Source organism: Pipistrellus hanaki (genome assembly GCF_964339955.1).
Source record: "Pipistrellus hanaki genome assembly, chromosome: 1".
NCBI lineage: Eukaryota > Metazoa > Chordata > Mammalia > Chiroptera > Vespertilionidae > Pipistrellus > Pipistrellus hanaki.
In genome coordinates this window covers 43,162,803-43,178,613 of record NC_140503.1, presented here as the reverse complement: position 1 = coordinate 43,178,613, position 15,811 = coordinate 43,162,803, and the positions used below count along the sequence as shown (strand labels likewise).

Sequence of the window (15,811 nt, the reverse complement as noted above, 5' to 3'; positions counted from 1 at the left end):
GACAACATGGGTAGACCTCAAGGATATTATGCTAAATAAATAAGTCAGGTGGAGAAAGACAAATACCATATGGTTTCATATGTGAAACCTAAAAATAAAAAACCAAGCTCATAGATTCAGATAACAGATTAGCAATTGCCAGAGGTGGGTCCAGGGGATGGGAAGTGGGAGAATGGGTGAAGAAAATCAACAATAACAAACAGCAGATTAAAAAAAGGAAGAAAAGATTTTAAAGCAACAATCCCAGAGAGCTTCTTTAAAAAAACAAGAAAAAAACAAACAAAACGGATCCCTACCTTCTGAGTCAGATTCTCCAGGAGTGGGGCCTGTGACTCTAACAAACTTCCCAGAGGATTCGTATGACTAACAGCCAGGTCCAATCTCTCTACTTTTCCTGGGGAAACTGAGGCCCAAAAAAGTTTTGAGCCAGTCATCAGCAGAACCAAAATCAGAAATTAGATCTTTGGACCCACGGTTAGATATGATTTCCACAAAAAGACCAGGAACCTGTAAGACCCAAAAGAATTGCCCATCATTTTGCTTGTTTGTTTTAATTTTCTGAAAACCAAAGCACACAATTTAAAGGCTCACATAAAGGTAGTTTTACAAGACTTGTATGACAAAACACAGCTCCTTGTCTAACCCCTCCCACCCGCCCGCCCCACCGGTAACCACTTTCAACTCTTTTAGCTGATCCTTTGGGTATTGAACGGAGGCAGAATGTCATCCAAAATATGCTTCTTTGACATAAAAATTATTTCTAGCTGAAGGCAATTAAGAAGCAGCAAATGCAGGAAAAGCTTTTCTCCCCCCTCTCCCTCTTCTGTCTAAAGGCAGGATATAAATTCTCTTTTTCTTGAGATTGATTCTTATCCTTCCAGAGATACACTAGAGGAATCTGCAAGTGAGCCTTACTCCATTAGTTCCCTCCCGTATATGTACCTTCCAAGTTTGTCATTTTTAGAAGGCTAAACTGATCTCCTTTGTCTTGTTATCTCTATACAAATGTGCTCTTTGTGGATGCTACATAAGCCAGAGTTCTAAACCCCTGCTTTGAGTTACTTTTCACTGAGGGTTCTCCCACACAATGGGTGCTGCATATATTCATTAACTGCTTTTCTCTTGTTAATTGGTCCAGCTGAAAACTCAACATGGGTGAAGTTCTGCCTCCCCTATAGCATTCACTCCCACCCTTGGCCTTGTTGTATTTTTACAATGGGTATGCATCGCTTTGTAGACTTGGATTGCCAGGGTTAGCACAGGTCTGGGATGCTGGGCATTGCAGAGTGCCCCCGAGGTCACTGGGCACAGGCCACCAGCTCCTCCAGGGCTTGGTCGCGGCGGTTGCCGTGGACCAGCAGCACCTCCTTGATGCGCTCCTGCTGGAAGCCCATGTCGCTGAACTGCTCCCAGAGGCGCAGGAACTCCCCTGCCTGGGGAAAGGAAAGCAGAGAGGGCACTGAGGCTTAGCCTCCACCCTGCGCAGCCCCCTCCCCAGTCTCCTCTGTATCTCCTCCCAGAAAGCTGTGGCCCTCACAGGCCAGGTAAACCTGACCCTGGGCAGCCTGACTGTGAGGTGACATGGGCCCAGGAAGGAGGTCCCCAGCCTGGCCACTGGCTTGGTCCTGGCTGTACTCCCCCGCCCGGCTCTCTCCTGACTACCTGTGGTGGGGGCTGGGGCAGGAAGAGGAAAGCCAAATACTGGTGCCCAGAGGATGCGCAGCCCAGGATCTCTGCGGAGGTGTCACACAGTACAGCTTTGGTCCTCCTTCCTCCTCTGGCACCAGCACTTGAAGCAACCCTGCTTTTCTTCCTCCCTCCTCCTCTGTATGTCTCCCGCCCTTCTGTCCCTTCATCAGCCCCCGTGAAGAGTTGCTCTCGAGCCTGAACCAGCTGCCAAGCATGGACAGATCATATTCACCAGGCACGCAGAATGTACTACTGGGCCCAAAGCGGCTTCTATGCTGGATCCCAGCTAGATGGCCAGCTCCTTGAGCAGAGTTTTCAAGCACCTTTGTGCTGCCTGTGGCTCCTATCTGGGTGTCTAACAGAGAGAGGGCATTCAATGACCAGTGTGCTGATTCAGTGAAACAATACAAAGCTGTGCCTCTGGTTCCCTCCCCACCTCATCCTCTCATCTTCTGTGCTTCATCTCCCTGGCTGTCTGCTCCCCAGGGCTGAGCAAGCAGGCTCTCCCTGTCGCCCCCAGGCTGGCTCTGGCACCATATGCCCCCACACACCAGGCTCATGTGTATTCCCCCTCCCTTCTCTGCCTCAGCTCAGGCAGGGGGCCGGCTGACCTGGCTCTCAGAGAACTGGAACATCTCCATGGCCTCCTCCACCAGGCCCTCGTCGTAGCCCTGCCGCAGCAGCCGGTCACAGGCGCTGAGGTAGCTGAGAAACTGGGCCAGGAAGGGGCAGAGAGGGAGGGGATAAGATGGGTGGCTCAGTGGTTGAGCATCGTCCTATGAATCAGAAGGTCACTATTCGATTCCTGATCAGGGCACAAGCCTGGGTTGAGAACTTGATGCCCGGCAAAGGGTATGCAAGAGGTAGCTGTTCAATGATTCTCATCATTGATGTTTCTATTTCTCTCGCCCTCTCTCTTCCTGTCTGACATCAATGAAAACACGTTTTGTTTTTGTTTTTGTTTTTTAAAAAAAGGGGGAACAGCAGGGTCAGTGGATGGGGTAGAGGAGACACCCCAAGGACCTCAGTAAGGCCTGAGCTCAGGCCAGCTGACTAGGCAATCCACCACACATGACATGGCCCCAGAAACCCCATGGGCCGTGGACAGGTAGACACCAACTGTCCCAAACTAGGGGCTGTTAGGGTGAGCTAAGGTGTTCCCAGAAGCTAAGTGGGGAGTGGGACAGGCCTGCAACATAGGTCTCTTCTCACTCACCACCCATGCCAGCCTGCTCGCCCTCCCTGGGGAGCACCTACCTGTATGAAGGTGCCATCCATTCCTGGGCTCCCCTACCCCATCCCACCCCTAGACACATACATCTCTGCCACCCAGGACTTCATGAGCCCCCACCATGCAACAGACCTGCGTCTGTGCTGGAAAGGGGTGGGGACAGAGCGGACCTCCCAGGCTGAAGACCCGTTCTGGTCACTTCCTGCCTAGCCCTCAGGGGCTGCTTTGGCCCTCAGGGTGAAGTGCTGCCTCCCAACCAGGGCTCAAAGGCCTGCTCCTGCCTGTCAGTCACCTCTGCTCCTCCCGCAGCCCCCAATAGGCCCCTCATCACGGCCGGCCTCACTCCTCTTACCTGGGGTTCTCTCTGCCCCGTTTCCAAGGTGCTGTGCTTGGTGGTCCCACAGCACAAACAACTTCGTAAAACTGCCCTACTGCCTTTCCCATCTTTCTCATCCACTGGCTTTTTGCTCCGCGAGGGAAGGGCTGTGTCACCACTGTGTCCCAGCACCCAGCATGGCAGGCAGAGGGAGCTCCATAAATACATGCTGTGTTTATAAAGTGAATTAAGAACTACCTCCGAGGAGCTCACAGCTCAGTGGGGGAGATAAACCAGATACTGGCAATCATGAGGCCCCGACAAATCAAAGCAGGATTTATGGGGAGTCAGTGCCAAATGAAGTCAGTGCCAGACCATAAGAATTGTGGGTGTAAGAGGAGAAAAAAGAGTTTGGGTTTCTGCAGCCCCTCAGAGGTAGGCAGAAAGCAAGGATAATATCAACGAATGGTTTCAGCTTCTGACCTGTCCAAGCACCGGCCCAGGACACCTAGGCCTTGCTGGAGCACATCTGGAAAACCACCCAGCCAAGCCCGCCTTGCACCCCTGAGGAAACAGGGCCAGACGATGCGGGCAGCTTGCCCAGGGTCCCAGGATTAGGGCCTAGGTCACCTAATCTCGAGCTAATGCCTTGTTCATCGTGGGGCCACTACTAGAGGAGGGGCTCAAGCTAGCTTAAAAGTAGACGGAGTTTCTGAAGGTGAAAGCAGGAGTGGGGGCAAGGGCAGATGGGAGATCTCCCGTCACCTCTGAGCTCACCCACAGCAATGGATCGTGGCCTTAGTGTTGATTGCAGCTACCTGGGAGTTTTAAAACTACCCATAAGCTGCCCGACCAGCATGGCTCAGTGGTTGAGCATCAACCTATGAACCAGGAGGCACGGTTCGATTCCCGGTCAGGGCACATGCCCAGGTTTTTGGGCTGGATTCCAAGAAGGGGGCATGCAGGAGGGAGCCAATCAATGATTCTCATCATTGATGTTTCTCTCTCTCTCTATCCCATCCTCTCTGAAATCAAGATGAGCCTGGGTGCTGCCCTGAAAGGTTCTCATGCAGAAAATGAGAGAAAAGCACTGAACAACAAAGATTCAAAGTGAACCAGCCTGTTTCCCCAGCTGCAAAGTGAGGATAGTAATAGCAACCTTGAAGAATTGAGAAGAGCCCTAACTGGTTTGGCTCAGTGGATAGAGCATCAGCCTTCAGACTCAAGGGTCCCAGGTTGGATTCTGGTCAAGGGCATGTACCTTGGTTGCGGGCATATCCCCAATGGGGGTTATGCAGGAGGCAGCTGATTGGTGTATCTCTCTCATTGATGTTTTTAACTTTCCCTCTCTCTTACTCTGTAAAAAAATCAATGAAATATATTTTTAAAAAAATAAATAAAAATTTAAAAAAAGAATTGAGAAGACCTAATTGTATACTCTCAGATTGAGGGACTGGCACACACACAAAAATATTAACTAAATATTAACACCACTAATGCCTGATTGATGAAGGGATATAAAGGTCTGACCAGCTCAGCCCCACTTAGGATGGCTCTCGAGGGCCATACTTGCTCCAGAGCGGAGGAGTTGGCTGACACTGTCGTTGGGTCTGCAAAGCTCAATCTCTCCATCCACCCACTCCTGCTTCTGTCCACTCCCTTCTGCAGGAGTTGATCCCAGAGCCTCCTTACTTAACTCCATCTGAGTCTGATTCCTGGGGACTCCAGCCTACAACAGTGGTTTTTCTGTACCCTGGTATCCCCCCTACCTCCCAGCCACATCTAAACACCCAGGAAATACCCAATAGGTAGATGGATAGGTGGATTTGGTCAAACTGAACACAATTCCTTCGTTGAGGGAAGTGGTTAGAGCTGCAACACCTAGTAGTAGTCACATGTAACTATTTTAATTAATTACAATCACATAAAATTTCCAGTCATACTAGCCACATTTCAAGTAATAACGTATGGCTGGTGGATCCTGTATTGGACAGCAGATATAAAACACCGCTCATTTTAAGAAGTTCCACTGGGCAGCTATAGAGATTCTTGGCTGCCCAAAGAGCCAGCCCCTGCATTTGGGATACAAAGCAGGAGAGGAGTAAAAATCAAGGCGTCCCCAAGTGTGCACAGGGATTCCTGATAAACTCCTATGCAGAAGGTAGCTTCAGGATCTAGAAACTGCTCATAACCCCCAACAATTAATGCCAGGCTGAGATTTTGCTTCTGAAGAGAAGGAAACAAAATTTCTTCAAGTGAAAGATAAAACCACGTGGCCAAAGCCGGTTTGGCTTAGTGGATAGAGGTTGGCCTGCGGACTGAAAGGTCCCAGGTTCGATTCCGGTCAAGGGCATGTACCTTGGTTATGGGCACATCCCTGATGGGAGTTGTGCAGGAGGCAGCTGGTTGATGTTTCTCTCTCATCGATGTTTCTAGATCTCTATTCCTCTCCCTTCCTCTCTGTGGAAAATCAATGAAATATATTTTAAAAATAAATAAAATAAATAAAAATAAAGATAAAACCACGTGGCCACCCTCCTGGTTCCAGCTCCACGGCCCCCCAACTCCGGAGGATCGCTCACCTGGCTCAGACTCTGACGCCCTGTCTTCTGCAGAGCCACGATGGCCCTGTGCAGGGGGTACCCCAGGGCGACCACGGGCCCGATGAGGTCTTGCTCCTCTTGGCTCAGGGCGGACAGCAGGTCCGCAGAATTGGGCTGCTGTCTGTGGGCGAGGCGCAGCTGGGGCTCCCGCTCAAGAGGTGGCAGGCAAGTGTATGGGCTGAGGGACTGAAACGCAGACAAGCTGGGTGAGTCATTTGCCACTGGGAGAACATCTGGTTGGGCAGGACATTCTAAAAGGCACCTTTCACGCCCCCTTCTATACAGAGTACAGGGGCGAATGCCGTGGGGAGTGTGGATCCTGCTCTGGTCCAAAGCTCAGATCTCTACTGTTCACTCAGGTTACTCAGAGTGAAATGAAGGCAGTCACACTGGGTGTCTCAGGGGTTGTTATGAGGCTTAAGCGTTATTTTAATCTGGATCAGGGAAGAGCCATCCTGGCCTTCACATCTGGCCCTGGATGTGGGCACAGCCGGTCCAGCTCACAGCGCCTCTTCTCTATGTTTGCTCCGAACGATGGTGAGAAGGGTTGCTGGCTGGCCCTCTTGACAAGGTAGAGAAGGGATGGCTCAGAGCACCTCAGTGACTTGCGTAAGACCACACACCAGTGAGTGGAGAAGCCAGACCTCGAGTCTCTTTGGGATGTAATGTCATGTTGGCCTCATTCTTTAGTACCTACCGGCTTGACTGGGGCCGCCGGGGGGTAAGGGGGAAAAGAGACAGAAAGCTGTGCCCTATTGCTACCTCCTGCTGCTAATCCTGACCCACCCCACCTACTCAGGATCCAGGTAGTGTAGAGTTTGATGATTATACAATTTGGACCTCTTAAATTAAAAAAAAAAAAAAAAGGATAGAATTATAAATATAAAATTCGGCATAAAGCTTTGGAAAGAGCAAAGTCAGTGGCCTGAGGCTTAGCTTCACTGGGTTCATGGTACATTCACTTCTGCTCCCCATTCTGCTGGGTACAGTCCTCTGTCCCCAGCTTTCCCGGCCTGTAACAGCCCTCACCTCTCTCTCAGCACCTGATCACACTGCCTTGTCTCCACGCCCCCTGAGGCAATTGTCCAGCGGTTTGGACTTTGTCTCTTCCCACCCAGTGTCTGGCAGGGATTTACAGACAGTGGCTATTCCCTGACTGAGCGTCCAGCTCAGCGTCCACAGAAAGCCTTGCCCAGCAAGCCCTGGATTTGAGTCACATTCACTGAGCACCCTCTAGGGGCCAAGTCTGCCTCTGGGTGCTCTGCAAACAAAAATGCGTGCGCACCAACCCCTGCCCTAAAAGGCGAGCTCATGTTCCGCGGGGAGAGAGACAGGTGCTGCATAACTATGATAATGTGGCATGAGCCCTAGCAGAAGCAACGCAGGCACCAGGGGGGATGGGAGCCCTCTGAGCTAAGGCTGCAGGAAGAGCAGCAGGAAAGGCTAGGGAGGAGGAGCACGGAGAGGAGGGGACCTTGGCTATGGACATGGCTGGAGACCCAGACTACGGGGACCTGGCCGCTGATCTTGGCAGAGCCCGCAAGTTCCTTACCGCGGCCGCCGGCTTGCGGCTCCGCAGCGGGGGCGCGGCGCCCGCCGTGGAGGGCCGCGGGGCCGGGGCGGGCGCACGGGGGCCGCGGGGCGGCGGCGCGGGGCTCCGGGGCGGCTCCGGGCTGGGGCACAGGCTCCGGGCCCGGTGGCGGATGCGCTGCAGGAAGGCGCGCGGGCGGGCGGCCGTGCTGCCCTCGGAGAGCCGCTGCCGCACGCCCGCCAGCTCCGACCGCACGCCGCGCAGCCCGGGCAGCGAGCGCCGGTGGCGGCCCGGGCTGGGGCTCCCGGGGGCGCTGGGCTGGGGGCTGCGAGGCCCCGGCTCGTCCTCATCGGCAGGCGTGGCTCCTTCCTCCTCCTCCTGTTCCTCCTCCTCCTGTTCCTCTGGCAGCCCTTGGGGTCCAGCCTCGGGGCCCGCGGCTGCAGCAGGCAGGCACGCTGGCCCGCATTCCGGGCTGACCAGCAAGAGCCAGGCTGGAGGGGCTGACGCCGTCCCGGGAGCATTGCACCGGAACTGGCAGGGTCCCCGGGTGACAGCCTCCACCCAGAAGAGGGTCCTCCTCTCCAGGCCGAAGTCGTGCTGCGGAGAGAAGGCTGCGTGAGGCGCAGCCAGGCAAACCGGGGCTCGGGGGCGCACCCCTACCTCTGGCCTCTGGTGCGCCCTAGCCACACCTGCACGGCCTCCAATTCCGAGCCCCAGGCCCTCAGCACAGTCCACCCGCACCTCCGCACCTCCGTTTTAGCTAGCACCGGGGTAGATGGATATCAACAATTTATTTTTTTAATTGATTTTATTTTTTTATTTTTTAAAATATATTTTATTGACTTTACACAGAGAGGGATTGAGATAGAGAGAAACATCGATGAGAATCATCCATCAGCTGCCTCTTGCACTGGAGATGTGCCCGCAACCAAGGTACATGCCCTTGACCGGAATCGAACCCGGGACCTTTCAGTCTGCAGCCCGACGCTCTATACACCGAGCCAAACCGGTTTCAGCAGATAACAACAGATTAAACTCTGCATGAAGGACGAATGCAGTGAAATCTAATGTCTAAGTCCCTTTGCCATTCAGTATGCTATTGGACAGAAGTAGCAGCTTAAACACTTGCTCAAGGTGCTTTCACTTGAGCCCGGCACCATTTGCCGGGAAGCAGTCAGCCTGGCAGCCCACCAGGCAGTAACCGCCCTGTGGGTGACATCTGCCCTCAAGCTCCTGGCCGCCACCTGCGGTTGCTTTGAGACCCAGGCAATTAAACACTTGCTAAGCTTTGTTGAACCCTACTTAGGAGGTTTTAGTGTTATTCCTTTTTCCAGATTATGAAAATGAGGCTCAGCGAGTTTAATTTGCTGGAGGTCAGTTTGGAGGTGAGGGGCAGAGCTGGGATTTTTCTGACCATCTGACGGTAGGGCTTTATCCACTACATGTGAGGCCTCCTAAGGAAGCAATCTGGAGCCCACATAAATGACCTAACTCCATGGTCGGCAAACTGTGGCTCACGAGCCACACGCGGCTCTTTGGCCCCTCGAGTGTGGCTCTTCCACAAAATACCACATCCTGGGCGAGTCTATTTTGAATAAGTGGCGTTAGAAGAAGTTTAAGTTTAAAAAATTTGGCTCTCAAAAGAAATTTCAATCGTTGTACTGTTGATATTTGGCTCTTTTGACTAATGAGTTTGCCGACCACTGAGCTAACTTGAGAGTTTATAAATGAGGCAAAAATAAAATATTCCTGTCACAATCCTTTAAAATTAATAACCAGGACTATAACATGGCTTTAAATATATATATAAAAAATTTAAGGGAAATTTCAATGCTCTATGATGGCCATTTAAGGAAAAGAGAGGCTAGGGGAATGTGTGTGAGGGAAAGGGAGACAGAAAGACAGACAGACAGGCACTGTTCCCTCTCACCTCGGACATGACCCTGCACTGGGGAGAGGAGCATAATTTAGCTGGTCTGGTGTGACTCCCCAAGGTCAAGGGCTATGGCTTAACTCCTCAGAGCCGGGGCGAGCCTGGCACGGAGTGGACATTTGTCAAGGCGTGCGAATACATGGTTCGAGAAAGAGATTAGAGCAAAATAGATGAGTTGTGAAAAACTTAAGAGGAAAAAGACAACTTCAGAACTGGTGAGATAGACTTGGAGAGAGAGAGACTAAATTAAAGAGACAGCCAGCAGGACTTCTGGGTTAAAATGATATAAAGACCCAATAAAAATACCAACACTTGTGATTTCTAGAACTAAGTGAGATGATTCTAAAGCTCACCTGAAAAATAAATAAGAATAGCCAGAAAAACTCAGGGGACAAAAATATAAATAGGACTGGCCCTACCAACTGTTTTATTTTATTATAAAACATCAATAATTAAAACTGGCACTGTAACTACGGTACTGGCACAGATAGATTAGAGGTAGAGAATAGAAAGTCCAGAAATAGACCTTAATATCTATAGGGCTTTAGTAAATAATAAGATAGCATCTCAGGCAATGGGGAAAAGAAGAACTAACCAATAAATAGTGTTAGTTATCTGGAAGAAAATAAAGTTAGATCCACTATCACATTATATACAAAAAGATAAATTTAAAAAAGATCAAAGATTCAAATGTGTGATATGGAACCATAAAAGTATTAGAAGAAAACAAGATAGAAATCCTTTATAAAATCAGGGAGGAATACCTTTCTTACTCAGAATCAAAATCCAGAAGGCATAAAAGTACACAAGGCATATGCCCAAAATCTGCATGGCAAATGTCATGAGCAAGGTCAAAGACAGATGACAAACTGGGTGGCGAGGGGGTGGGGAGCAGAATAACACTGACACAGAGATAAAGTACTAACTTTACTAATATAGGGAGTGCCTAGAAATAGATAAGAAAAATACTCACAGCCCAACAGAAAAATGGACAAAAGATAATATGGACAGTCCACAGAAAAGGGAACAGAGTTCTCTTAAATAAGAAAAAGTTGCTCAACCTCACTCGTAATAAGAGAAAGCAAAATAAAACTACACTGAAATACATTTGCCTGTCCCTTGGCAAGCAATCCTGGCTGCATCCCTCACGAGCCATGAGACCCTGTGGGTCACTCGGAGGGGTGGGGTGGAGGGGTAGGTGAAGCGGGTGTGTGTGTGTGTGTGTGTGTGTGTGTGTGTGTGTGTGTAGCTTTGGTTTCCTGTGCCGTGGGGTAAGGACACCCAGCTGAAAGACTCATAAAAATGAGAGAGAAGAGTGAACATGTAAAGAGCACCTAACATGGGCCTGGTGCACAGTAGGTGCTCAGTAAATGGCAGCTGTTATTATTTTTTTTCTTCAGGCCACGACAGGTTCCTTGGTTAATCTAGCATCATCGTTATGGGAAAATGCATTTTAAGTTCTTAACATTGGGAGTACAGTCCAGTGAGCTGGAAAGACTGTTCAGGAGAGGCTGTAAATCATACCTGGAGTCTCATGCTTCTCTGTTTGTTAGTTTGGCCCAACAGTTAATGAAATGGAGGCTCAGGAAGGGAAATAGCCTTAAGGGATTGCAGGTGCCCACCCTGAGAGCAGGAGACAAAGCCAGGTCAGCATTTGGCTAGGACACCAGACATGGGCCTGGCGGAAGGGTGCCTGTTTCTGCTTCTAGGAAAAGAACAGCCTCTTCCCAGCTTGCCTTGAGCTCAGCAGGGAAGGAAAAGCTGTGAAAATTCACCTGCACTGGCGCTCAGTAAAGCGAATTCCTCTTCCCAGCAACACAAGCTCTCCTGCCAGAGTGAGTGCCCACAGCTCAGGGTGTGGGGAGAGCAAGAGCTCCTGCCCCCCAGAGTGCGCTGGGCTTATTTCAGCTCTGGAAGCATCTGTCCTGAGGAGCCTCAGTGCAACTCCGGAGTCTGCAGATGGAGCAAAACTGCACCGCACCTCCCGAGCCCCTCTCAGGGCTCTCCTTCTGGACTGTGCTCTCTGCTGACTTCCTGAAACCCTTTGCCTTCAAACATCACCTGTCCAGTGTCTCTCATGTTCCAGTCCTGCTCTTAGCTAATAAAAAATTACCTCGAGTCAGGACTTGGGTTTTAGTCCTGTCACTAACTTTGCACAAGTCATTTCCTTTTCTGGGTTTCAGGTTCCTCAAAATGAGTGAAAGTTAGATCCTCAAACTTTTCCACGTAGCACCCGGCAGACAGTGGAGAATGAACATGTAGGAGTCAGCATACTGGTCCCGAGAGGCCCAAAGCCAGCTCCACAGTTCTTTGCAATCTTATTCTTTCATTTTTATTTATTTATTATTATTTTTTAAAAGTATAGTTATATTGATTTTACAGAGAGGAAGAAGGAGAGATGGAGAATTAGAAACATCGATGAGAGAGAAACATGGAACAGCTGCCTCCAGCACAATCCCTATTGGGGAACAAGCCCACAACCAAGATACATGCCCTTGGCCGGAATTGAATCTGGGGCACTTCAGTCCATAGGCCAATGCTCTATCCACTGAGCCAAACTGGTTAAGGCTTATTCTTTCATTTTAAAAGAATTCATGTGAATTTTGCATGCTACCCCATGATATATCTGTGTTCTAATGTGAATACAATAGGTTCCCCCCTAATTCTTCAAGCAAACTTGATTCTTCTGGAAGTTAATCATGTTTATCCTGAGGCCACATGCGATATGTCCATATACACTGGGTGCCTATCCGAGTATGTGAACCACGGGGCAAGGGGTGCTTTAGGAGTGCCTCTAGCCGAAACCGGTTTGGCTCAGTGGTAGAGCATCGGTCTGCGGACTGAAAGGTCCCAGGTTCGATTCCGGTCAAGGGCATGTACCTTGGTTGCAGGCACATCCCCGGTAGGGGGTGTGCAGGAGGCAGCTGGTCGATGTTTCTCTCTCATCGACATTTCTGGCTCTCTATCTCTCTCCCTTCTTCTCTGTAAAAAATCAATAAAATATATTTTTTTTAAAAAAGAGTGCCTCTAGCCAAAACCAGTTTGGCTCAGTGGATAGAGCGTTGACCTGCGGACTGAAAGGTCCCCAGATTCTATTCCAGTCAAGGGCATGTACCTTGCTTGCAGGCACATCCCCAGGAAGGGGTGTGCAGGAGGCAGCTGGTTGATGTTTCTCTTCATTGATGTTTCTAGGTCTCTATCCCTCTTCCTTCCTCTCTGTAAAAAATCAATAAAATACATTAAAAAAAAAAAGAAAAGAATTGAGATCCTTTAAAAAAAAATAGTGCCTCTAAAATATTATTTCTTCCTAATGTACTGCAGGTGGCATTTTAACAGAGGATTCTGGATCTAGTGTCTTAACCCTAAGGAGTGATTCTAATGGAATTTTAGATATGGCAGCAGAGAGGAACTGGAACATCCGTGCCATGATCCTCAGTCACTTTATATAGGTGACCTTCCAGTTACCCTAACGCTAAAATAAGACCCAGTACATAATCCTCATCAGGCAACCAGCCTTCCTCATGAAACACCTTCCCCTCTTATTTATTTCCAAACTCCCTGAAATACACCAGAGCAGGCCTAGCTGCCCTTTAAAATCAAGGAACAAGGTCCCATTGAGTCTCAGCATCAGGCCCACAGGCCCAGGGACTAGGAGTTACATAGACAGACAGACAGACAGACAGACAGAGAAATACTCTCACCATAGAGCCCAGCAGAAGCTCCCTGCAGGCTGGGACACTGAGTTCTGGCCCAGGGAGCAGCTCTGTGCTGGTCAGAAAGCCCTTGGGCACCTTGAAAGGGACACCATCCAGGGCACTCATCCTGTCAGAGGAGTGTGGTGATGGCTGAGGCAGGCTGCCTGATGGCAGTGGCAGAGTGTAGTCCTGAGGACCAGGCTCAGGCCTCAAATGGCTCGGTGCTCCCCTCTGTGGTGACTTAGCTGAGTCCCTCAGCTAAGAAGGAAAGGTAATGTGGCCAGTGCTGCAGAGGGAGGAAATGGATAAAAACAAGACCATTCCAACTGTCAGGGATTGACTAATTCATGTTTAAGTCTTACACTAGGGCATTGTTTACCAAAACAAGGTCTAAAACTCTAGTTCTAAAGTCTTGCATCAAAAGAGTTTTCACCCCCTGTGTAATAAATATCAAAATCAATGGATTAAAATTAACAAAAAAGAGTTTTCATTCAAATGTTTAAGGAAGAAATGTCAAATTACAAAAACTCTTCCAGAAAAGAAGAAAAGAAGAAATAATTCCTAACTAGTTTGGCATCAACTTGATACCAAACTTGACAAGAAAATTAGACGCTGATCTCTCATAAATATAAATGAAAAAAATCTTAACAAAAATAATTATGGATAAACAAATACTGCCAAGTTGAGTTTATTTCAGGAATGAGAGGTTGGCTTAACATTTCAAAATCAATCAATGGGAGTAAAGATAAACACCACTAGAATAACAAATAAAAAATTATATAATCATTTCTCTCCATAGATGCAGAAAGAGTGCTTGATAAAATTAATACCTTTCCATTATTTTAAGAACAACAAACCCTTTTAACAACGTAGGAATAGAAAAGAATTTCCTTAACCTAATAAAAATAGCTCCAAAATATCTAAAGCAAACATCCACTTAATAGTAAATACTGAAGGATATCCCCAAGATTGGAAATGATGAGACAAGGATGTTCTGTTCAACATTACACTGAGGTACTAGCCTGTTAAAAAGAGAAGGAAAACAGCTGAAACCGATTTGGCTCAGTGGATAGAGAGTCGGCCTGCGGAATGAAAGGTCCCAGGTTCAGTTCTGGTCAAGGGCATGTACGTTGGTTGTGGGCACATCCCAAGTGGGGGGTGTGCAGGAGGCAGCTGATCGACAATGTTTCTCTTTCATCGATGTTTCTAACTTTCTATCCCTCTCCCTTCCTCTCTGTGAAAAGTCAATAAAATATATTTGAGAAATAAAAAGAGAGAAGAAAAACAAAAATATGAGGATTAGAAAGAAAGAAAACCACCATTATTTATAGATGACATAATTATATATAGAAAATACAAAAGAATTTATGAAGGTTATTGGATATATGATCAATATATAAGAATCAATTATATCTCTATATACAAACAACAAACCATGTAAATGTTACATTTAAATAATTAGAAATTAGAGATTTCAATTTTTAAAAGATACTATTGATATTAGCATCAACTATCTAGGACTCAGTATAAAACAACCTCTACACAGAAAACTGTAAAATATTAGAATAAATGGAGGAACATACCCTGACCATGATTGTAAGATTCAGTAATGTAAAGATATCAATTCTCCCTGAATTGATTTATAGATCCCACATATCAAAATTCCATCACGTTTTGGTGTAAACTGGCAAACTAATTCTAAAATTTAAATAAAATGTAGAGGGCCAAGAAAAGTCATTCAAGCGAATGACTGCCTATAATATGTAATCCAGAATCCTGAATGCAGTCTGACATTTTGCAAACAATCAGGGTTTACCTAGGAGTACCTTTGGCTTAATGTCAAAGCCCGTAGAATTGATTTTTGTGTATGATGTAATGTAAGGTCACTGGGGTCATCCCCATGCCCACATGAGAGCATTATGTAAAGATGTAGAGTAGGTAATCTGAGTACAGAGAGGCCAGATGAGACTAGACAGGCAAATCCCTTAATTCCCTCATCTCCGCTGTAAGCTCACTCTTGTCAGTATCTTACTTTTCTAAGGCTCAGAAGACTGTCTCCCAGCACATTGGAGTGGCTCTTTGCTACAGGTTCAGACAGGTCCCAGTGTGATCAGTATATTATATGCCCCAACACGCTGTTCTTACAGGGGACTTTGAGGTATGGGGCGTTGCAGGAAACACAGGAAAGTTAGCAAATGTTGGCATTCTCAGGTTTATCATTCACATTTTCAGCTACCAATAGAATTTTGAGCCATGGAGAAGAGCTTCAATTTTATTGACACCCAAGTGTGAACTGCAGCAGGTCCAATGAGCAGGTACAGGGCCACCCTCATCCTCCCTTACCTCTGGCCCAGCATCTGTATCCTCGATAGGTATTCTCTGTTTGCTTCTGGAGTAATTGAAGAGTTTGAGGATTCTGCAAATACATCTCTTAAGAACAGCGAGGGCTATAGTGATCTAGTTAGGACATATTCGAAAGTGACGGTCACCTCTGCTAAGTACAAAATGAGAAGTACAGACTGTTAAGGGATGATAGTCTTCAGAGGAAAGGAAGTATTCTAGTCCTTGTGTGTGGGGAAGCTTCAGGAAGATGGGACTTGACCGGACCCTGGAGGGTGGGGTGAGCAGGGTAGAAGTGGGGTGGAGAGTGTAATACCAGGGAAGGGGTGACGTGAGCCAGGGAGCAGAGGCAGGGCAGAGTGAGTGGGGGGACACACTGCTCAACAAGTAGATAGTGTGTGCCGGGAAGCAGTTCCAGTAAGATTGGGGGAGCTGGGCGGGCCCTGAACGTTAGGCTGAGCGCTGACTCCATT

At 48.2% G+C, this 15,811-nt stretch overlaps 1 protein-coding gene across 1 annotated transcript; it reads right to left on the bottom strand.

The window, feature by feature from the left end:
- Positions 1-527: 527 nt before the first annotated feature.
- UBAP1L (ubiquitin associated protein 1 like) lies at positions 528-15,426 on the bottom strand (the record flags this gene model as incomplete). Its single annotated transcript, XM_084879610.1, has 5 exons — positions 528-1,433; positions 2,301-2,402; positions 5,819-6,025; positions 7,392-8,119; positions 15,342-15,426. The coding sequence occupies 5 exons, from the start codon at positions 15,424-15,426 to the stop codon at positions 1,299-1,301; spliced, it is 1,257 nt and encodes a 418-aa protein (XP_084735736.1). The 3' UTR covers positions 528-1,298.
- Between the last annotated feature and the right edge of the window lie 385 nt (positions 15,427-15,811).